We start from the raw sequence: 22698 nt of genomic DNA, 5'->3' as shown, positions 1-22698 counted from the left end.
CATTGGCGGTGTATATTCGTGACGAAATCAACGCTCATTGTAAGGCAGACGAAGTGCAAACCTGATTTTCCTCGCGCTAGCTTTTACCTGCATCCATTCTGTTTCCAACTTCGTCGGTGGTGTTCGTCCCTACCCCGAATAACATACGAACATTTCCGAGCAGACAATTATAAGGCAGACGAAGTGCAAACCTGATTTTCATCACGCTTCTACCTGCATTCATTCTGTTCCAACTTCGTCTGTGGTATTCGCCCCTACTCTAGAATAACATACGAACATTTCCGAGCAGACAATCTTCTAACCTATGCTCGCGTGGTGCTTTCATCCTCATCCACCCTCTTCCCAACATCATCGACGACGTCTGCACCTTGCGCGATGAACTCTCCTTGCAAAGCAGACGAAGTACGAACTTGTATTTCCATCATCTTTCGACCTGCATCCATCTTGTTTCAAAGTTCATTGGCGGTGTATATTCCTGACGAAATCGACGCTCATTGTAAGGCAGACGAAGTGCAAACCTGATTTTCATCGCGCTCCTGCCTGCATTCATTCTGTTCCAACTTCGTCGGTGGTATTCGTCCGTACTCTGAATAACATACGAACATTTCCGAGCAAACAATATTCTAACCTGTGCTCGCGGGGTTCGATGATGTCTGCACCTTGCGCGATGAACTCTCCTTGCAAAGCAGACGAAGTACGAACTTGTATTTCCATCATCTTTCGACCTGCATCCATCTTGTTTCAAAGTTCATTGGCGGTGTATATTCGTGACGAAATCAACGCTCATTGTAAGGCAGACGAAGTGCAAACCTGATTTTCCTCGCGCTAGCTTTTACCTGCATCCATTCTGTTTCCAACTTCGTCGGTGGTGTTCGTCCCTACCCCGAATAACATACGAACATTTCCGAGCAGACAATTATAAGGCAGACGAAGTGCAAACCTGATTTTCATCACGCTTCTGCCTGCATTCATTCTGTTCCAACTTCGTCTGTGGTATTCGCCCCTACTCTAGAATAACATACGAACATTTCCGAGCAGACAATCTTCTAACCTATGCTCGCGTGGTGCTTTCATCCTCATCCACCCTCTTCCCAACATCATCGACGATGTCTGCACCTTGCGCGATGAACTCTCAAACATACGAACATTTCCGAGCAGACCATTTTCTGGCCTGTGCCCTTGTGGTGCTTCAATCCTCATCCATCCTCCTCCGATCTTCATCGACGATGTCCGCACCTAGCGCAAAGGACGCTCCTTGCAAAGCAGACAAACTACGAACTTGTATATTCATCATCTTTCGATCTGCATCCATCTTGTTTCAGACTTCATTGGCGGTGTATATTCCTGACGAAATCAACGCTCATTGTAAGGCAGACGAAGTGCAAACCTGATTTTCACCGCGCTAGCTTTTACCTGCATCCATTCTATTCCAACTTCGTCGGTGGTATTCGCCCCTACTCTGAATAACATACGAACATTTCCGACCAGACAATCTTCTAACCTGTGCTCGTGTGGTGCTTTAATCCTCATCTATCCTCCTCCGATCTTCATCGACGATGTCTGCACCTAGCGGGAAGGACGCTGCTTGCAAAGCAGACATACTACGAACTTGCATTTTCATCATCTTTCGATCTGCATCCATCTTGGTTCAAACTTCATTGGCTGTGTATATTCCCAGTGAAATCAACGCTGATTCTAAAGCAGACGAAGTGCAAACCTGTATTTTCATCGCGCTTCAACCTGCATACATTCTCTTTTTTCAACTTCAAAAGTAATAAAATGATGATGATGATGATGATAACAATAATAATTATAATAATTTTATCTTGGCTAGGTGTTGAAAAAGATCCCGAGGGTCTATGAACTAAGGAATGTCTATGTAGGAACGTTGTCGGCGGTGTTTGTTCCTACTCTGAACAATATTGGAACATTGCGGAGCAGACCATATTCTAGCCTGTGTTCGTATGGCGCTTCGGTCCTCATCCATCGTCTTCCCAACTTCATCGACGATGTCTGCAGCTAGCGCGACGGACGCTCCTTGCAAAGCAGGTGAAGTACAAACCTGTACTTTCGTCGTCTTTCGATCTGGATTTGTCTTGTTTCAAACTTCATTGGCGTTGCATGTTCCGAGCGTGTTCAAGAGCGTAATCAACGCTCATTGTGAAGCCGACGAAGTTCGAACCTGTATTTCCATCGCGCGGCAGGGACCCTTCCGCATGTAGTCTCTTTTGATCCTCATATTGAAGCAATATGTTTCTTACATGTCTGCATCCGTTCTCTCCCGAACTTAAGCAGCAGCGTTAGCTATTGTGTTGTTTGTGCTTGCAGTGAACACACTCGAAGTATAGCCCAGGCTTCGCCTTTATTAGAATACAGCATCTCTTACGTCAATTCATAAAGTTTATGTCGATAAATCCATCAAATATAAATCCTCTCTCTCTTTCTTATATATACTATATCCGTATACAGGCTGTACATTTGAGCAATGTCGCTGATGTGGGTCAATTTGCACACATCGTTAAAACTCCTGCTAACATTCCTAATGTATTTCTATTAGCGTCTTTCTAATGGGCTTCTTTCGTTGTAGGAATTACTATAACGAACGAAACGCCCAAGGTCGTTTGAGAGGAGCCTTGCAATAATGACAAACAGAATAGTTTTTGATGCGAACAGCATGGTCAGAGGAGGGCAGTTACATGGCGAACCTGCCCCCTGTAAGGTTTTATACGTATATTATGTATTGACATTTCTCTCAACTGACTATATATACAGTTCTTTGTTCAAAGCATGTTTGTAGTTTGTAGCGTATAATACAAAAGGTGCCATGGGAAAAGTCTAAATGTTGTTATGTATATGTGGCTTGGTTGCGCTTTGTGAATTATGATCTCAAGCTGGTGGTTGATTATCACAGAAGCTTTGTGTCATATTAAAGATTTATACACCAAGCATAACGTATCTATAAGAGATACTAATTTACAAGATAGCCCGTTTGCAATAATACTTTTGGTTGTTGCTAAATATAGCTCCACATGTGTTCTCAGCGACTATTCACAGTAGTTCTATCGCATTATGCTTTATCACGTCCGGTGTTGCATGGTGTAAACCACATCGGATGACAGGCGGTTCTCTTTGTCATTCGAACCAGTGTGACGGGCATCAATAAAATACCAAACACTGCAAATTTTTGTCGTCATACTATCACGAGTGATAGTTTTCGATGCGTGCATCTACTTGGACAATTCGGAAATTATATCTTCTTGATACACACATGGCATATTTCAGTTGAAGTGAAAAAATATCAAATGTAGCGAAGCCCGCCGTTTTCTTCCCGCATCACATCGAAGTCGTCCTTCTGGGAGATTACTTTTGAGCTGAGGAGAATCTCGGCGTCGCTTCCCTGAAATCCAAATAGGCATCAACTGTGAGTAAATTAAAAAGTTGCCACAACAGTTCGTATGTCATACCCGAAGTGGGAAGAGAATGCGCAAAAAACACGAGAATACACAGAGAGAAGTCACAGAGACTCAGAGGTTCACGGCAAGATAACTTTCCCAATCGAGTGAAAAATATGCCGGGGTCCAGTGGACCTCTACCCGAGAAACGTCATCATGACGTTGATAGACAGAATGAAACCGAAACAAATCGAAAGGAGAGGGCTGGGTTCCACGAACGGGCACTTGTTCGCTACCTCCCATTGAAAGACAAGTAGGACCGAAGGTCGCCTTCCCTTTCAGGGACCGTCGTAATCCCCTCAAGACCGTGGCTTTCGGGCGCGACCTTGTTCACCTCTAGCTTCGAGCGTAGTTCAACTCTACCAAATTTGTGGCGCTGTCGAACACTACGGCGTCATTTGTTTACAAACAGGGAGAGGTCTATAGGGCACTTGCGAATGCATATCACGAGGGCACTGATGTTTCTCACAAAGCCCAGCAAAAGGCACATTTTCTGAAGCACACAAATGACACGACATCTAGCACGAAATACTCTCCCCGTAAATGTCCCCGCCATTACTATGCAGACAGATTTAGCCTAGCGTGTTGGTATCACAGCAACTATGCTGATCAATTGTATTCGGGAGTCATTATACCCGTCAGGGATAGTTACGCGTCACCGATAGCGCGAGCAGCCTGGCAGCTGTAATAACATGCGCGGCTGCCCTTGTCTGCTCCCGCTTGAAACTATCAGACGACATTCAAATCGCTACACTTCCTCAGATATATGTAGGTCTGTCATGTCTCTGCAATGTAATGCGTGCGTTTATTTGAATGCCTTAGTTTACATGCTCTAGATAACCTCAATGCAAATTTGCAATGCTGTGATGCATACTCTAAAACGACACTGTGCAAACGCGCCTGTACATTGTGGTCACCATTGTCCGTACAGGACATTGCGAAAACATGCTTCATCTTACCTTACTGTAGCGTGAGAATTTTATATCCTTGCTGTTCTTGCTGGTGAGTATGTTCAGCGCATTGCCGTCCACCGTTCCTGGACCAAGCCGAGGCTGATGTGTCCTGCAGTATACGTCAGAGTCCCTGGTGTCCCTCTGGTTTGTAAAGTAGGTCTGCAGAGTCAGCTTCACTCCACATTCACGACATTTAAAACATCCACTATGGAGCAGCACTCCAGGCTTGGGGGTGACCAGTTCCATGGGGTACACCGTGGCACAACATCTGATACATCTCATAACCTGAGGTTTCGGAGCGTCTGGCGGAGATTTTATCTGTTGCTCTGTGTGAGACCTCTGACGGGGGCGAGGATTGGCCGTAGGTTCCATCATCATGAGCTCCTCGTCGTCATCCAGAGGGTCCTTTCCACGATCGTCCCTCGAAGTTTCTCTGCTGACTCGCCGATATTCCTGCTGTGTTTTGTGGGATGAAGGACTGGCTGGTTTGTTCACCCGCGTACTTTCTCCTTTTGATTCCGGAGCATGATCTTGACTGTTCCGTGTGTTCGGACTAGGTGGTCTGTAATCTACAAACGTGGATTCTCGAGTCGTATCATTGGAGAACCTGAAGATGTGATCCCTGCCGGGAGGGGGTTCGTAGTGTCTTGGGTAGTCACCGTTAGTATGAGTGTTTCGTTGTTGACCTCGTGGTGGGCTAACGATACGATGCTCCTTTGGTGCATCGTTTCGTGACATGTCCCTGCTAGACCTCGCGTATTCCAGGCGGTCGTCTCTCGCAAGTAGATTGCTGTCGTTCGGCGAGTTGCTCTTGGAAGACTCCCTGCGCAGTTTGGGGTACGCGGGAAGTTCTCTCGAAGTGGGGCTTTTGTTAAGTGTCTCGTCTTCCTTAGATTGTTCTCTACTCAGCCGTAAATTCATCCGACGTTCACTTCCGGGCACAGCGCTCTTATCTGCATGGTCCTCATCTTTAGAAGCTTCTTGGCTGTGTCTGCGATGCTGACTGTGGTCAGCTAGTATCTCTTCTTTCGACGATTCCTTGGAACGTCTAGCATGCATGGACTTCTCACTCCTTGATTTTGAACTCGTCTCCTTCCGAATGAATTCTTCCCTTCCGAACCCTTCTTCATACGGAGGATACATTGGACGTTCGTCATTTGAAGATTTGCTTCTTTCTTCGACTGGGTTGACTGGCCTACCCGTAGGATGCTCCTTAAAGCCTTCGTCGCCATAGACTGTTCTGCTTCCTCGCCCACAATCCCCTTTGTTGTTTGAAGGACTCAACGGCAGTGTGTCTTTGCGAGAATATTCTCTGGAGCTTTCATCCCTGGAAAACTCTTTTATGACTCGGTCGTACTTTTCCTTCTGGTGTAATATTTTTTCTTTGACAACGTGTTCCCTAGGATATTCGTTACTCGGCGAATCCTTGCTACTGTATTCGTGTTGACCTTTCCTGTGGTCAGGGCTGCTTGGCCTTCCGTGTCTTCGGGAGTTTCCGTGCGATGATCTCCTACGAGTTACTACAGAATCATCTTGAGCGGACTCCCGATCTTCTTTGCCGTTTTCGTGGGCGCTCCTAGAGGTCATTGTTTCTTCGTTATCGTCCTCAGGCTCGATTCTTTTTTCTCTCGCCAGCTGCTTCCTGTCCTTCTCATCACTCTTGGGGCTTTCGTTCGGACACTTTGAACCTTTCTTTGGCTTCTTCCCGGTGTTACTGTCTTTCGACCTTGTGATCAGACTGATGAATCCTTTAGGTTTCGCCGCTTTTGGTGAGGTCTCTGCAGCAGACTTCTCCGATTCGGAAGACGCCGTCCTGGACACGGGCAGGGATGGTTGCTTGCCCTTCTTCGGTGTTCCACTGGGCGATACTTGCTTTTCGCTTACCGGCGCATCATTTTCGCGGCTTTCAATATACGGACCCGCCTTCTCTTTGGCCGGACCGTACAGTTGCTGCTGCACATTGAGCGCCTCCTGTAGCCTCGTCCAACTCGTTCCGTAATCCCGCAGTCCCAGCTCAAACATCGCAACATCCCGTTCAGCCATTCTCCCGCGCACACAGAGCCAAGCGCGCACACACACACACACACACACACACTAGCACTGTCAGCTGTCACGCCGGCAACGTTCCTATAGTGGCGCAGTGGGTCGGGCGCACAATCTGGTATGCTCACGCTGCCCTTTCACTTTCCCATTCGCAGCGTCTCGCTTCGGATCTTCGTTCTAGATTTGGTGACACCCAGTCTGCATGACAAATTTGCAGAAGCGCCACCTGCAATAAAGAGACATAAATTAAGGAGACACGCCAGGAGAGCACACAGATTTTCCCGCCACGCATGTTCGCGGAATACAAATTAGCGTCGCTTAACAAAGAAGCTGCGTTCAACCGGAAGCTCGCAAATAACAAGAAGAGCGTTGTCTCTTTAGAAGAAAAAAATATCGGTGAAGACACCTTATGGCTGTGGTGCTCGCTCGCGAGGGCATAGCATGAGAACGAAAGTGTCCTTTTTGTTTTGCGCGCCTAGTGACTATAGGACTAGCACAATGGTGTTTGAAATTAGTCGTTCATGGGCGATTGGCTCTGCTGGCGTGAGCTTCGCTGCAGACGTTCTTTAGGTCCCACATACTAATCAGTTTCTGTGGAGATGCACCGAACTGGGACTAGAAAGAGATAACGTGTTGCAGGAATATCGTCTGAGGATTTGCGGAAGCAATGAACTGCGGAACTGGCTCTCGTTTGATCATGCAGGTTACACGTGTCGATTGCAAGACGGTATATTGTTTCTTCTTCTTCTGAAAGTGTACAGTTTCCGGCAAGGATGAGATGGTGACATTCTTATACGGTGGTAACGAGTTTGAAGTTTCATGACGTTAAGGATGATCCCCTTCTCGAATCTCATCAATACAATCAACGAGCATCTATTGCCGGTGCTCTCTTTTCCATTTCATATGAACATGTCTGTATATGCATGCATAATGCACCAGGTCCTACATATATTCTGAAGTAGCGAAGCAACAGTAAGGTTGTTCTGCAGAAAATTGAAACAGATTGAAGCGATAACAGTAGAGAATAATTTACAGTTATTATGTTCTCTTTTCGAACCCACCCTCCTTTCGTGTTACGCTTCTCTTTGCATGTTGTAAGATGAACAAACTTCACGCGCTTCTCCGCGCCAGGCAGTCTATTCATCGGATGGACGTGTAGAAGTACGGAACGCGCATGCATCCAGGGAAGTTGGAGACTGAGACCTGTCATTGCTATTCCCGTAAGCGTGTTATCGGAGATTTGCTCGGTATAAACTCCACTCCTTTTAGAACCACGAAGCGTTTGTACTTCTAAAACAAGTCGGTATAAGAGGTTTATTTCCTTTAAAAGCCGGAGTAGACTGTGTTGGATCGCTTCGATGGCTTCCTTGAACAAAAAATAGGCAGAGCCGGATAGTGGAGGTTGTAAACAAGATAGGGCGACACGAGTAGACTTTGCGAACGTTCACATTTAGTTAGATGCTAAAGACGTTTGTCTTCTTTAGTTCGATCGCGCGCGTGTGATCTGTATCGAGGAGGCTATACACCATGACGGAGGGAATGTAACATAAAAATATAGCGGGAGTAAGAGAGTTTGTGTGGCTTCGTTCATCAGGAAGAGCTCGCTGTATAGTCAACATAATCCTGCCTCTTGCCAAAGCTAGACTACTGCTCCGTTGTATGGAATTGTATTGGAAATGTTTTGCCATCAACAATAGAAAATGTACAACGCCGATTTATTTGAATTTACTTTGGTAGATATCTCGGGAGACGCTATTTTTATGAATATAACAGAATACTTAGCCGTTGCAATTTAGACACGTCGGTTACGAGACGCAAAAGTCGAGACCTTTTTTTTTTTTTTTTTTTTTTTTTTGCAAATGCGTTCATGGCATTTTCGATAGCCGGTGCTGGATTCAATCAATTAGTTTTCATGCACCAATGAGAACTTTCCGTCAGTGTCGTGTGTTTAATGTTCCAAGATTTAGCTCACTGAGTCCCCCAGGCCCGCGTGCGGCGTCTTTATCATAATGAAATTTGCGACATTGACGTTTTTGATTGTGCAATGTCTAACTAATTAATTTTTCACTCTTGTGTACCAACCATTGTACCATATTAGAAGGCCATCGCGCTGTTTATGGACAAGCTAATAAAACCGTATAAGTACAGTGGGAAAATGTATAAACATGAACACAGGCTTTGGGAAGTAACCTATAGATACAAATAATCGCCTGCTGAGCAATTAACCAGTAAATGTAATCAATAGCTCTGTCTGAGAAAGCAACTTTTCATGTTCACGAAGATGCCGCTAGCTTTTGAAACTAGAGAGACAAAAAGAAAATTCTAAAGTAACTGTAACTAGGCAGCAACTATACAGTTACTTTAGAGTTTCATGTTTTTCGCTCTCTCTCTCTGTTCTTTCTTTATTTTATTTTATTTATTTATTTATTTATTTTCAAAAAGGTCACATTTCCGTTCACTGCCGCCGACTCGTATTCGGCTTGATAATTGATCTCCGAGAAGGCATTATTATTTACAGTTACTGGTTGATTGGTCAGCAGGTGATTACTTCTAACTAAGTTGATTCCCAATATACTCTACGAAGAAATTGCAGCATGCAGTGCGCCTTGGATTACTTCTTCCAAAATATGGATAATTAACCCTCTACTTTAGAAGGCACGGTAGCAGTCGAAGTTGCCAGACTGTGCCAATGGAAACAAAACAGAGAAGGCAGCAGCAGCAGCAGCAACAAAATGCTGAACTGGACGCGGAACTTGTAGTACTAAACGCCTCTGAGCAGAAAAACAGAGTCCTTGAGCACTCCACCGTTCACTGTACTGTTGGACTGATACGGTTTCAGTTTACTGTATGGTTCGATTATGGGAGCCTGCAAAAAGTCGTTGCCTCCGTGTGTCATTGGCTACCCTTGGCAGCGCCAATTAACATTTTATCTAAACTTGCGCGCCGGTAAGTGCTGTTACAGAACGAGATCGCGTGCCGCATACAGACCGTGACAGCGTTGAACAACACGTGACTTATTACGCCTCTATGTGAACCAATCGTTTCTTTCTTCTTTTTTTTTTATTCTTTGGAGTTCACCCGCTTTCAATGGCCAAGGAAACAACCGCCCCGATACATTTTGACCACAACGTATGGCGCGGTTCACCGAATCTGAAAGCACGTTGCTTCACGCCTTATCCACTGTCATTTCCACTTTTTCATATACCTACACAACAACCCAAGCATGTAGCACAATGTAGGTGCAACAAATAACACCCCGGCATCATAATTATATCCTCCGTTTGAGCTACGCGTAGTACAGACGAGGGGAAAGTCGATACCATAACAGTTGTTCAACAGAAGTCGTTCCTCGTTACGAAAGAGCAAGCAGGGAAGAAATTTAGAATAACTTTCTGGAGCTCCTGCGAGACATTGAATTAAGAAAGCGGAAGCCTTCCGGGGTCACCGGAAATTACGAACGCCGTCGTCCAGTTCTTTTTCCTGGTACGACCAGCGTGCATCGTGGTAAACTTAATGGCAACGACCTCATTGGTCACTAAAGTATTGTATGAACATAGTTCTTCTGGATGCGAATTAATTCGAAGGTTTAGTCTATGTGGGATTGATGGCATGCCTTGTGTCTAAGCATCTTTCTGCGAGGAACTGGTCGATGTTAGGTCAGGAGCCAGTTTCGGTGGTATACAGAGACAACGGCCAGTTCCAGGCTTCAAAACTTTGTATTTCTCGTCCGCCTTTCTCAATACAAGTGAACACGGTGCACGATGCATGAACCCTCTCTGGACAGCATCTCGTCCTGTCAGTAGCAAAGCGCACCTGTACAGGTTTAAGCGTACCTGAGCATCAAGTACTCCGGTTCCGGGATTCGCAGGGAGAATAATTAGACACGTCTACTGCCCGCTCTGCAGACTACATGATACATGCTTTGCGTTTTGTAGTGCTTCTTTGATTAATCGCTACAGAGCTCGGAAGAACTTTTTCGCCCCACTTCCGGCAAACACGAAATGCGTTTGTTGAACCAAACGTTTCAAATGGCGTCTAAAAAGGGTGACCCAAGAGCGGAGCCAGCGGAGCGTGAATTTTATGCCTTCGTTGGTGCCGGGTGACTCACGAAAACTTCTTAGCGGATATTTGAAAAACAAAACAAGAAAATAAGAAGAAGAAAGGAAAAAAGAAAAGAAACGTCCGACACTGCTATAAAACCTTATTTTGTATTCGAGAAAAACATACTTGGCTTGTCGTTTAGATATCGTTCAGCGCCCAACTGTGCTCACTTCGCGAAAGTCCTTGCATCTGCTAACTCTAATTGGGTTTTTCTCAGCACGCAATAATATGTTGGCCACAGTGTGTTTTCGGATTGCGATTCTACGCCAAGAAGTCGGGGGTGAGGTACTGCGCACATATAGAAGACAACAGGGTCGATGTTGTGTCGTCTGCTACCTTGTGGCTGCGCCGCAGGACATTCCACGCTGCCACGTAAGCGCTGGTGGCAGCAGAAAGCTATGACATTTTGCGCATCTTCCGCTGGAGTATTTTGAAGAATGTCACCCCGTATGAGTACAAGAAAAGCCTCAAAATTAGAATATTCTGTAAGTGCAAGCAGCAACCTCTTCGTTATCCTGAGCATAAAATCCCCGTACACATCTAAAGATCCCCTCATGAACCTGAATGATGCTGCGTACTGAAATCAATTCGCGCCCCTTTTCCGCATGGGCTGTCACGTAGCCTTTGTAGCTCCGTCCCAAACGCTGTCAACGTAGTAGTAAGCACCCGTGGCAACGGCTATCTTTTTTACACTGCGGTCTCTGAAAGGGTGGGCGGCTACGGAACAGTGCATCTCGCGCCGATCGCTGCACACATTAGCCTACATAAAAGCCGTCATTGTACGTTCTACTGTACGTGCATCTGTTTTTTTTTTTTAATTGAAGACCACCGCTGTAGACAGCATGAGTATCTTGTACGGCATTGCTTCCAGTAGTCTATATACAGGCTTAGTACATGACAGGCATTTCCTCAAACGCCCTACGAGTTCTTTATGTGGGTGTAAAGACCGGAGAATATGTAGCGTGTGTTGTCATGAGGATGGTAATTTCTATGGTGAGACGACGGGGGACGTTTGTGCGAGTCTGTGTTATCATTTTCTTTAGGGAGACGTCTTGCTGTGTACGTATGCTACGATATTATTTTTCGTCACACCCCTCCGCTTGTTTTACTTAGAATGTCTGTTGCGTCCGCCAAAATGCACGTCTTCATTGCTTTTCTGCTGCATTGCAAGCAGCACTGAAAATGCACCTTTCACTTTCTTTTTCGTTTTGCACTTGCGGTGCATTGAAGACCACCCCTAAAATGCTTGCCTGACATCCGAGCTGTCATATAGGTAGCTCTTTTTTTCACCCTAAAGAGCGAGTTTCCAAAACGGACTACATAAGCGCGTAATTACCACGGCATGAATTTTGTTCTTCCCGTTCCTCAAATGTACGTACTCTTGTTAAACTATCTGCAGAGGAAAGCAGTTTGCATTTATCCAGAGGGCTATACGATAGAATATGAAGTTATCCGCCATCTTTAAAGTCTACGAGCTGGACAGCCAGCGACTTTCTTCAACGTAGCGGTTTTCAAGTGCGACGCATATGCATTGAGCCCATCACTAAACGGATTCACATTGCCGTTTGACAATCCAGAAGAACCTTGCGAACAAGCGCGCCTTGCAGAAGGGCCTCAGCATAAAATTTGAAATGCCGTTTGCTTCACATACTCATGCACAATCCGTACCTGTCCAGTTGTAGCTCCTCTTCTCGCGTTTCATCGTACGTCTAGGAGATCTAAGAAAAATGGGAGTCGTTCTTTTGGGAACTATACAGGGTGCTTCAGTTAAATCCCCGGGCTAAATAATTCGCGAACCGGTGCACCAATCGAATAACTTTCTTTTTTACAAGTATCTGTCCAATACCGCCTACAAGATGCGCACCGCGTGAATGAGCGGGAGGCGCTCATTATTTAAATAAAAATGCAAATGAGTTTCGTAAAAAAGCGTAACTTCTAAAGCAGGGCGCTGTCGGTATTAAAATGGATACTACCCCTTTTGGGACCTTCAGTGGACACCTTTCAGAGAAAAATCTGCCACCGAAGCGGGTCATTTGTTGCAGTAATTAATTGGTTTCGGTTTACGTATTTTTGTCGCGGCTGGTCGCGGCGAAGCGCAAAAGGACGTAATTCATTGGTGTAATTCATTGGTGTAAGGACGTAATTCATTTATGGATAAGGGAGTGAAAGAGCGTCTTTTTGCGCTTCGCCGCGACCAGCCGCGACAAAAATACGTAAACCGAAACCAATTAATTACTGCAACAAATGACCCGCTTCGGTGGCAGATTTTTCTCTGAAAGGTGTCCACTGAAGGTCCCAAAAGGGGTAGTACCCATTTTAATACCGACAGCGCCCTGCTTTAGAAGTTACGCTTTTTTACGAAACTCATTTGCATTTTTATTTAAATAATGAGCGCCTCCCGCTCATTCACGCGGTGCGCATCTTGTAGGCGGTATTGGACAGATACTTGTAAAAAAGAAAGTTATTCGATTGGTGCACCGGTTCGCGAATTATTTAGCCCGGGGATTTAACTGAAACACCCTGTATATACAAGTGCCAGGGTGTTTATTTTTGTCCTTTACATAATTTTTATAAAAAGCAATGAGAGCTGCTGAGACATGAGAGCAGCAACAACAACTTAAAATAAAGTGGTTGTTGTTGTTGTTCGACGTTTTTGCAGTTGTGTTATATGGCCAGGCGTGCATCCTCTGGAAGAAAGTATGCAACTACACGATGGCTAATTACCTAAAATTCATTAATTAACTCATGAAGTAGGGCATTTTGGGAAAAGCAAGATAGCAAAATGAGAGACTATCCTCGTGAAAGCCATTCCACGTCTTTAAGAAAATCCTGAAACACGCACGTGCGTTAAGATATCCATCCCTGAATTTTGCTATGCAAATGAGCCGAAATCGAAACCGCGGAGAATGCTGGGAGCACAGCGCTCATTTCACGTCAGAGGGCCACGTGATTTGGAGCGATGGAGGTGATCGGAGTAGGTGCCGATCTGCTGACCAGATAAACCGCTTTCCGACCCAGATAAGCTTCCGTCGGCGTAGATGATGCGCGCTTGATGGGCGCTTTTTTCGGTTTCTGCTCACTTGCATACCGAAATTCTGCGACGGATATTTCACGGCACACGCTCTTCTCTGGATTTTTAAAAGATAGAATGGCTTTCAACGAGGATTGTCTCCTGTTCTGCTATATCTCACTTTTGCCCAATATTCCCTAATTAAAGAGTTAAGTAATGAATTTTAGCTAATTAGCCATCCTATGGTTACATACTCTCTTCCACACTCTAAAAACAGAATTTCACCGCACAACACGCTCTGCACCAACCATTGCCACGAATGATAGGGTTATCGCCTCTAATTCGAAAGAGAGAGTGGGGCGCACGCCTTTCTGTGTCAATTTGGATATACGATAATTGACACACAAAGGCGTCCGCCTCCCGGTCGCTTCGAATCAAAAGCGATAACCCTATCATTCGTAGCAATGATTGGTGCTGAGCGTGCTATGCGGTGAAGTTCTGTTTTTAGAGTGGCCAACAACGGCGAGCCGATCCTGCCATTATCCCCCCCCCCCCTTTCTGTTTTTTGAGCGCAGAGGATGTCCGCCTGGCCGTATAGCTCAATTGCAAAAACGACATCTCTGGTGCTTTAGCTTTTTATAAAAATTCTGTAGAGGATAAAAATAAACACCCTGTATTAACAGAACCATTGCTCCCTTACGGGACGAAATGCATAGAAGCTTATGCGAAGTGCATGAACCTTTGGTAGTATATACTGGGGAGTAAATTTCAGCGTCGCGAGAATATAAAATGGGGAATAATTGCAACATTAGCTAGGGCACACTCTTAAATATGCGTTTCACCACATAACACGCTCCTAGCCAACCATCATCCCGAATGACAACGTTCTCGCCTCTGATTTGTTGAAAACAGGAGGCGGAACCTATTTTGTACCATTATGAATGCGGTAAGTGATCAAAGAAATTACGTGACGAAGGCCATAGCGAATAATATCCCACTTAACGAGGTTGTTTCTCAATACGTGAGTATGTGAGCTGTACTAACATTGTCCATCACTCTTAAAACAGAACTTCACCTCATAGCACGTGCATAATGGCACAAAATAGACTCCGCCTCCCGTTTTCAACGACTCAGGGGTGAGAACGCTGTCATTTGGGGCGATGGTTGACTAGGAGCGTGCTATGTGGTGAAACTCATTTTTAAGAGTGCACTTGAAGCTGTATAATTACTCCCCTACTTGCTCTCTCTTATAACACAGAACTCCACCATTTCACCGCATAGCACGCACAGGGGCGGATCTGAGAGGGAGGTTCAGAGGGAGGCCAGCATGATAGATATACGATCTAGGTCAATAAATATGTGAAGACAGAAATTCAGGAGGGGGTCAGGACATCCTGGCCCCCTCCCCTCTAGATCCGCCCCTGCTGCCGTTGCGCGGAGCGTACGTCTTTTCGTGATGACAATATCATTGGGAATGATGGTTGGCTAAGATCGTGCTATGCGGTGAAGTTCTAAAGACCGCGGTGAAAGACCGCTCTAGTGCACCCCTCATCTACAGTGCATCTCCGTCCCCCAGTATCGTTCATCCTGCCTATGCCTCACTTTGAACTCATCAACTCTCTTGTCCTGCTTCCTTTTTTTTTTCCTTTTGCTACAGTCGTGACGATGCCCACTCGTATGTGGCCAGCAGCGGCGAGCTATTTCGGCGCCCCCCCCCCCCCCTCTCCTCTGATTTAATAGTGATGGACAATGTGTTAGTACAGCTCAAACAACCACTTTGAGTGGGATATTTGCTGACGCATTATTCGCTATGGCTTCCATCACGTAATTACTTTTTATCATTTACCTCTTTCACTATAGAATCTTGAGACAGAAAGAGAGAAAAATAGTTGCGACCATCTGCGTCTGCAGAAAAGAACAGTTCTAGTTGCTGAGTAAGAAAAATATCGAAATGATCATCACGAATCGACCCATTAGCAGTTGGCGCCATTTAATTCCGCCATCGTCTGGCTCCGATATGGTGGGTAGAAATATCATCCACTCGAGTCATCGATGATCAACGAGATGGTCCCTCTGAGATGAATCTACCGAGAAAACTATATACTATATGTGCCCACCCGAAATAGCTCGCGGACGACACAATATTTGGGAAAATGGCGAATCCTCTCGTAAAAGCGAAAGTAAGTGGGCCATTCGGACTCGGGCGTCCAGGAAAAATGTAGAAATCGTGATACGGCGAGTTTCGTTAACGGTGAGTCGCGGAGTCATGCTCGAGGAATCTCGTCTCCATCAAAGTTCATCGCCTGCCGTGCGCTCCCGCTATGTATAGGTGTCGTCGCTCACTCCGAAATGGTCGTATTTGCGATTGTTTCATTTTTCCTCCAAGCGGCACGCTCATTTAACCATCATATGCGGAGGTTTGGGTGAAATATGGCAAATTTAGTTCTACGACGAGGACATCTTTCACGGCCGAGCCCCCCGCGTGCTCTGCCCTCCTTTCTTTAAAGTAACCGTTACAGATGTTTACTTTCGGTGTACTTTCGGTGTCAGTAGCCCCGTTGAGGAAACGTGCGTGTGGCAGTTATGTGCGGGGATGAATGCAAGAAGGAAAGCGCAACGCTGTGATTATCAGCAAGATCAACATATCATCTTGTAATAATTGGGAGTAGATGTACACGTAGCCAGATGAACAATGCGCGTTTTGCGAGGAATATATGTGAGGAAGAAGCGCAACGCGAAGGAATCTACTGACCATGAAATATAGCGCGCGCGCGCGCGCACGCACGCACGCGCGCGCACGCACACACACACACACACACACACACACACACACACACACACACACACACACACACACACACACACACACACACACACACACACACACACACACACACACACACACACACAAACACACAAACAAACAAACAAACAAACAAACAAACAAACAAACAAAGAAAGAAATCTGCGTCACTTTCTGGATGTTGTTCATGCTTTGGTTTAGCGGAAACGCGAAGGTGAGCGCAAAGAAAGTTATGAAGCAATGGACCTTGTGTCCTGTCCAAACCCCCCCCCCCCCCAGATTTTTGATCTTGTACATTGGATAGTGCACTTTAGAAAGGGAAAATGGGGTGGAATCCCAAAAAAAGCTTCCCATAGAACCCATCCCTAAATATTTTTACGCCTCTTTTGTGACAATAAGTGTCACAAAAAAGGCGTACGCCTCTCGTTTTCAACAAATCAGGGCAGAAAACGATATCCTTCGAGAAGATGGTTGGCTAGGAGCGTGCTATGCGGTGAAGTGCACTTCTGTGTGGCCAACAACGGCGACCCAATCCTGCCATTACCCCCCCCCCCCCCCAATTTTTAAGAGTGTATGTACACAACGTAACATATACGTCGTCCGAATTTGTATTAGGCCTGGCGTGACTGACGACTATATGCAAACGCTACGTGGCGCTTTCAAACATATTCATCCTTACAGCGATAGGCGGCCTGTGCTATAATAGCTATAGAGATTTGCGTATTTCACACCCCGGATCCAATAAGGTTATACAATATACCTATATTCGCAAGGTTTTATTTACGAAGCTTTCCCGCAGAAAAACATTTCGTGTAATTACTGCGAAGGCTGCGACAAGGCACTCCTTCGCACAAGTTGGAAATACGAGTCAACCTGTCCCCATGAGACCTCCATTCTGCTAACTACATCCCATTCGTTCAACCCTGGATGACTATACAGAGAGTTTCATTCAAACAACGCTGCCCTCCTGGTCGTAAACGAAAGTCGTTAGAGCGTTTCGCCGTACATTGTTTAGTTTAGTTGTTACGCTGTAGATGAGAAAAAGAGATGGTGGACTTAAATGGCAGTTACTGTCGTCCAGGAGAACGGTCGCTTTGTTGCCTTAAAACGAAGACGGCCTGCCGTATACATTACGGGTCATAATATGGCTGCCTCTCTGACCGCGACCATGTTTCCTTCGCAGCGGACTGTTTTCCAAATGAGTGAACCTTCTCTACAGGACGATTCGCACGTTCAACGGTGTCGACTACGCGTCTTCCTTCTCACAGACTCTGCGTTCAATAAGCATTGTCGTAGACGTAGCGTATAGTAGAAAGCGCGCTCAGCCGGCAACCGAGACCTGCGTGGTTCGAATCCGCAGCCAGGATTTTTCGACGACTGCCACGTTTCAGTAATCCATATATTTTGTGTCAAAAGCGTGTCAATAGTCGTGTATTGTCATCAAGCAAGAGAACTACCTATGAAGGTAGCCCCTTTTACACACTCTTAGAAATGAACTTCACCGCATAGCACGCTCCTAGCCAACCATCATCTCTAATGATATCGTTATCTGCCCTGATTTGTTGAAAACGGGAGGCGTACGCCTTTTTTGTGACACTTGTGCTGTTCATAATTGTCACAAAAAAGGCGTACGCCTCCCGCTTTCAACAAATCAGGGCAGATAACGATATCATTAGAGATGATGGTTGGCTAGGAGCATGCTATGCGGTGAAGTTCATTTCTAAGAGTGCAGATAACAACGCTCCAAAGGGAGATTGCTTTTTGTATGTGCCATATACCGTGCGAACAATCCTGAAACTCCGAAGAGTCACTACGGGGGGCAGTATACAGTCCTAGTGGGTTTACTAGAACTTGATATGCCACTCACCTTGATCATGATTTGATCACGTTGAACAATTGGTTTTAAATGGGGCGGAGTCGGAAAAGGTGTAGAGTCAATATACGGTCAATACGAAATGAATTACAATCGTCAATAAAAAGCCAATTTTGACAGTGTGTGTGAAAAGTGTGTGCGAGTGACTGACTGACTGACTGAGTGTCTTGTCACCCATTGTTTTTATTGTAGCAGCCATTTTTGTTTTTCTAAGTCATCCGGAGTTGCCGGCTCTCGTAATCAGTGCCTATATTTCTCAATTTTTTTCTTCTCAACTCAACTCAACTGAACTCAACTCAAAACCAATTTTCTTGTTTTTGTTTTTTTAATTGGTGAAAATTCACATAGAGAGCAGAGCGAAAACTAACGTCGTTGCGTTGACAGCTCTCCAATGATACGTTTCATTTCAACGTTGTATCAACGTCCATCATTCCGTGATCAACCTCGTGGCATGGCCCCTGTATGCGCATCATCGTCGAGGACGTCCCGTTATTACAATGGAACCCGTCAAACAGTTGGACGTCAGCGGAAAGTTCATCCGACAGCCTGTCCTCCTTGGCCTTCTTGACGTGCACCTCTGCGTCCGCTCCCGAATGATAATTCGTGAGTGGAATGTATTCCATCGTCCGTTTCTATACCACTGTTGGATCTGTGTGTATACCGGGTGTTTCAGTTCAATCCCCGGGCTAAATAATTCGCGAACGGGTGCACCAATCGATGAACTTTCCTTTTTACAAGTATCTGTCCAACCAACTACACCAATACCAACCACACGCCAACTACAATACCAACTACCAACTACACCAACTACAAGCTGCTCACCGTGTGAATGAGTGGGAGGCGCTCATTATTTAAATACTAATTCAAATGAGTTTCGTAAAAAAAAAAAAAACATAACTTGTAAAGCAGGGCGCTGTCTTCATTAAAATGGGTACTAGCCGTTTTGGGACCTTCAGTGGACACCTTTTAGAGAAAACTCTGCTACCGGAGCGGGTCATTTGTTGCAGTAATTAATTGGTTTCGGTTTACATATTTTTGTCGCAGTTGGTCGCAGAGAAGGGCAAAAGGACGCTCTTCCATTCCCGTATCCACCAATGAATTACGTTCTTCTGCTCTTCATCGTTCAATGTCTTAACATTCTCTCGACGTATAGTTGTTGTCGCTGTTTACTTTTTTTAGTGTAACGGGACAATATATCGTAAGCCTTGAATAAATATCGCCAATGGCTCTATGATGTCAGCATCGGGCTGAGAATAATAAGCAGAAATAATAATTAGTAATTAATCCACTCTTAAAAAAAAAAAAAAAAGTCAACCATTGCTCAGAATTTTACCGTTATCACTCCTGATTCGTGGAAGGCGTCGGGGAGTATACGCCTCTTTTGAAACAATTAGCGTTCTCCAGAAAGAGAATAATGTCTTGCTCAACGTCCCCTCTAACACTTTGCTCTCCCCGACGAGTTCATGCACCTTCTACGCATCTCCACCCTTCATCCTCTATCCTCCATCCGTCTCTGTGTTTTTTGTTTGTTTTTTTGTATAGTCGTGACGACGCCCACTTCTGTGTTGTCAACAACGGCAGGCCGATCCTGTCATTACCCCCCCCTTTTTTTCTTGAAACAATTAGCATAGACGCTTGTGTCACAAAAAAGGCGTACGTCATCCGCTTTCAACATATCAGGGGAGAGAACGATGTCATTCGTGATTATGGTTGGCTATGAGCCGGCGTCACAGGAACACTCTAAACACAGAACTTCACCGCATAGCACGCCGTGCGCCAACCATTGCCGCCACTGATAGGGTTGTCGCTTCGGATTCGAACAGAGAGGGGGACGTACGCCTTTTTGTGGTCAATTGTCATATATCCAAATTGACACAAAAAGGCGTATACCCCCTTCTCTCTCTTCGAATCAAGAACCCTATCATTCGTGGCAATGGTTGGCGCACAGGTTGTAAGTTCTGTTTTTAGAGTGTGCACCAATTTCTTTCGAGAACGACACCGCAACGAGCGAACTCGAGGAAGCACCCCCCGCGAAGCAATCGGTCACGAACAACAGTGGGTGATGGTAAGAATTATTCTTTCTCTGGTACGACGCATTCCAGAAGTTCTATACTCCAGGAAAAACGAGATAGAATGCAGACTGACTCGTTAGGAGGAAAGATTAGAGAGTACGTCGGCAAAAATGTATCCTTGTGCTTTTCTTTGTCTTCCTTTGAGTATTGATGACAGAAAGCCTGTCGTTTCCCTATTGAAAAGTCCATCAGCAACTCCTGCGGTACAGTCTACTGTCCTGCAGAAAATTGTGCTGATCCAGCTGAAACGTCCATTGGTCCAGCAGAAAAGTTTGCTGGTCCAGAAGAACAGCCTGTTGGTCCATTGTTGCAGGGGGGGGGGGGGGGGGGGGGGGGGGGTTGACGTGGGGTTCATTTTTGTGGTCCATCAAGAAAGTGCAGAGGTTCACCAGGAGCACCTATAGTTCACAAGCCAGGTGAAAGGTTCAAGGCCCACACCAGCAGGGCTTCTGCTGGAGCCTGTCTCAAACTATGGGCTGCTGGAATTCTTAATATGGTTGCTATATCGTTATCGGCGACGGCTTTCGAAAATTCCGCAGCCAAACCGTCCTTGCACAGTGTATCGGCTAGAATTCATTAGAATATCAACCGATCTTTTGACTCTATTGCGGAGTCGGTGGCCTTTTTGAAAACAAGGCCGCAACCTTGTGTTTTGCTTTGGCTGCGTCCTTTCACCGCAAGCAACTGGTCAGGCAGTCGTTTCTGCTTAGTTATTTTTTGCGGTGTTGTGTCACTTGCGTGTTCTTGTTAGCTTTTAGATTGCCTTTTTGCGTGTATAGCTTCCGAGCTAATGCGCCGGCGGATTATCGGGCAAATAATTATTGAAGTAGGGCAGCCTCTTAAGTCGCCGTCGAAATGGGAACAATGCGTTCGAATTTCGAAATAATCCGAATAAATTTGAATGCTAATGCCGGGTAAACGCAGATTCAAGGTGTCGATCACTGGGTTCGTTCGTTGTGGTGCATTGGTTGTGATCACGATCGGGTGTGAATATTTATGTCGCGTAATGTATCAGAGATAAAGTAGCCCATGAATTTTCATAACACATGGACATGGCTACACTAACAAATCATATAGTTAACGACGAACAATAGATCAGAGTAGGAAAAAGGAAAAATGAAGCGGGAACGAGAGTATGCACAGTAACACGTCACGTCCGTTTACGTCATATTCTATACTGGCAACGCTATCTGACCGGCGACTCAGAAACAAAATGTTCAAAATTGTTTTTATTTGTTTTGGTATTGGGGCACTACGCTCTATACACTCTAAAAACAGAACTTCACCGCATAGCACGCTGTGCGCCAACCATCGCCAAAAATGATAGGGTTATCGCTTCTGATTCGAAGAGAGACGGGGGCGTACGCCTTTTTGTGGCAATTTTCATATATCCAAATTGCCACAACAAGGCGTACGCCCACCTCTCTCTTCGAATCAGATGCGATAACCCATCATTCGTGGCAATGGTTGGCTCACAGCGTGCTATGCGGTGAAGTTCTGTTTTTAGAGTGTACACGCTCAGAACAGAACTTCACCGCATAGCACGTTGTCCGCCAATGCCAGGAATGATATATATAGGGTTATCGCTTCTGATCCGAAGAGCGAGGGGCGTACGCCTTTTTGTAACATTGGATATAATTGCTACAAAAGGGCGTATGCCCCTCTCACTCTTCAGATCAGAAGCCACGTTGTGCGCCAAACACTGCCACGAATGATAGGGTTATTATGCTTCTGATTTGCGCCAAGCATTGCGCCGAATGATACATTTATGAATTCTGATTTTAGGAGACTGCGTGGCGTACGCCTTTTTGTGACAATCGGCATCACTGCATATAAGTGTCACAAAAAGACGTACCTCCTGTTTTCAACAAATCGGGGGAGGGGGGGGGGAGAACGAAGTCATTCGGGGATCATGGTTGGCTAGGCAAGGTTCTGTTTCTAAAGCGTACATAACGGAGGAGCTTTATCCACCGGCAGGGAATTTCTGCCTCGACCTTCGTCCCGTACTGCATTTTTTCTCATATTTCTTTCAAGAGATTGCGTGTCGTCGTAACTACCGCATAGCTGACCATGGCAACCCGTTTTATTAGGCTCCACAGGGTCTGCTCCACTCTCGGACGCAACCGGTTCCTATAGTGTAGTTTCCTTACTTCGGGAGAGCGTGTTGATTAGTATTATCTCACGCCGTGGAATTATGTGAAGGCATAATATATTGGTTCATCGGTATGCGGGGATTTAGTGCAGTGAGAGTCGGAATGGTGGCTTATTTAAAGAGACGTGGCGATTTATTTAAAAGCTGGAATGCTGGCACACAGGAGAAAACAAGTTGGCACGGATAAAACCAGTACGAAACTACACTCTACGCCAAAGCTTCACCGCATAGCAAGCTGA

General features: G+C 45.5%; 1 protein-coding gene across 4 annotated transcripts in view; it reads right to left on the bottom strand.

Moving 5' to 3' along the window:
• Positions 1–2343: 2343 nt before the first annotated feature.
• LOC135401098 (serine/arginine-rich splicing factor 4-like) overlaps positions 2344–22698 on the bottom strand; it is a 65961-nt gene continuing 45606 nt past the window's right edge. For 3 of the 4 annotated variants that reach the window (XM_064633269.1, XM_064633268.1, XM_064633270.1), the window contains 2 exons: positions 4412–6674; positions 2344–3397 (listed from right to left, as the gene is read on the bottom strand). In XM_064633269.1, the coding sequence (XP_064489339.1) occupies positions 3299–3397; positions 4412–6448 (2136 nt within the window). In that variant the 5' untranslated portion in view covers positions 6449–6674 and the 3' untranslated portion in view covers positions 2344–3298. Of the gene's footprint in view, positions 3398–4411; positions 6675–7029; positions 7092–22698 lie in introns of those variants that run through there. The other variant, XM_064633271.1, reaches the window with a different exon arrangement.

The sequence above is a fragment of the Ornithodoros turicata genome, chromosome 7 (genome assembly GCF_037126465.1).
Source record: "Ornithodoros turicata isolate Travis chromosome 7, ASM3712646v1, whole genome shotgun sequence".
Taxonomy (NCBI): domain Eukaryota; kingdom Metazoa; phylum Arthropoda; class Arachnida; order Ixodida; family Argasidae; genus Ornithodoros; species Ornithodoros turicata.
The sequence above is the reverse complement of the archived record's forward strand: the minus strand, read 5'-3'. Positions and strand labels throughout refer to the sequence as shown.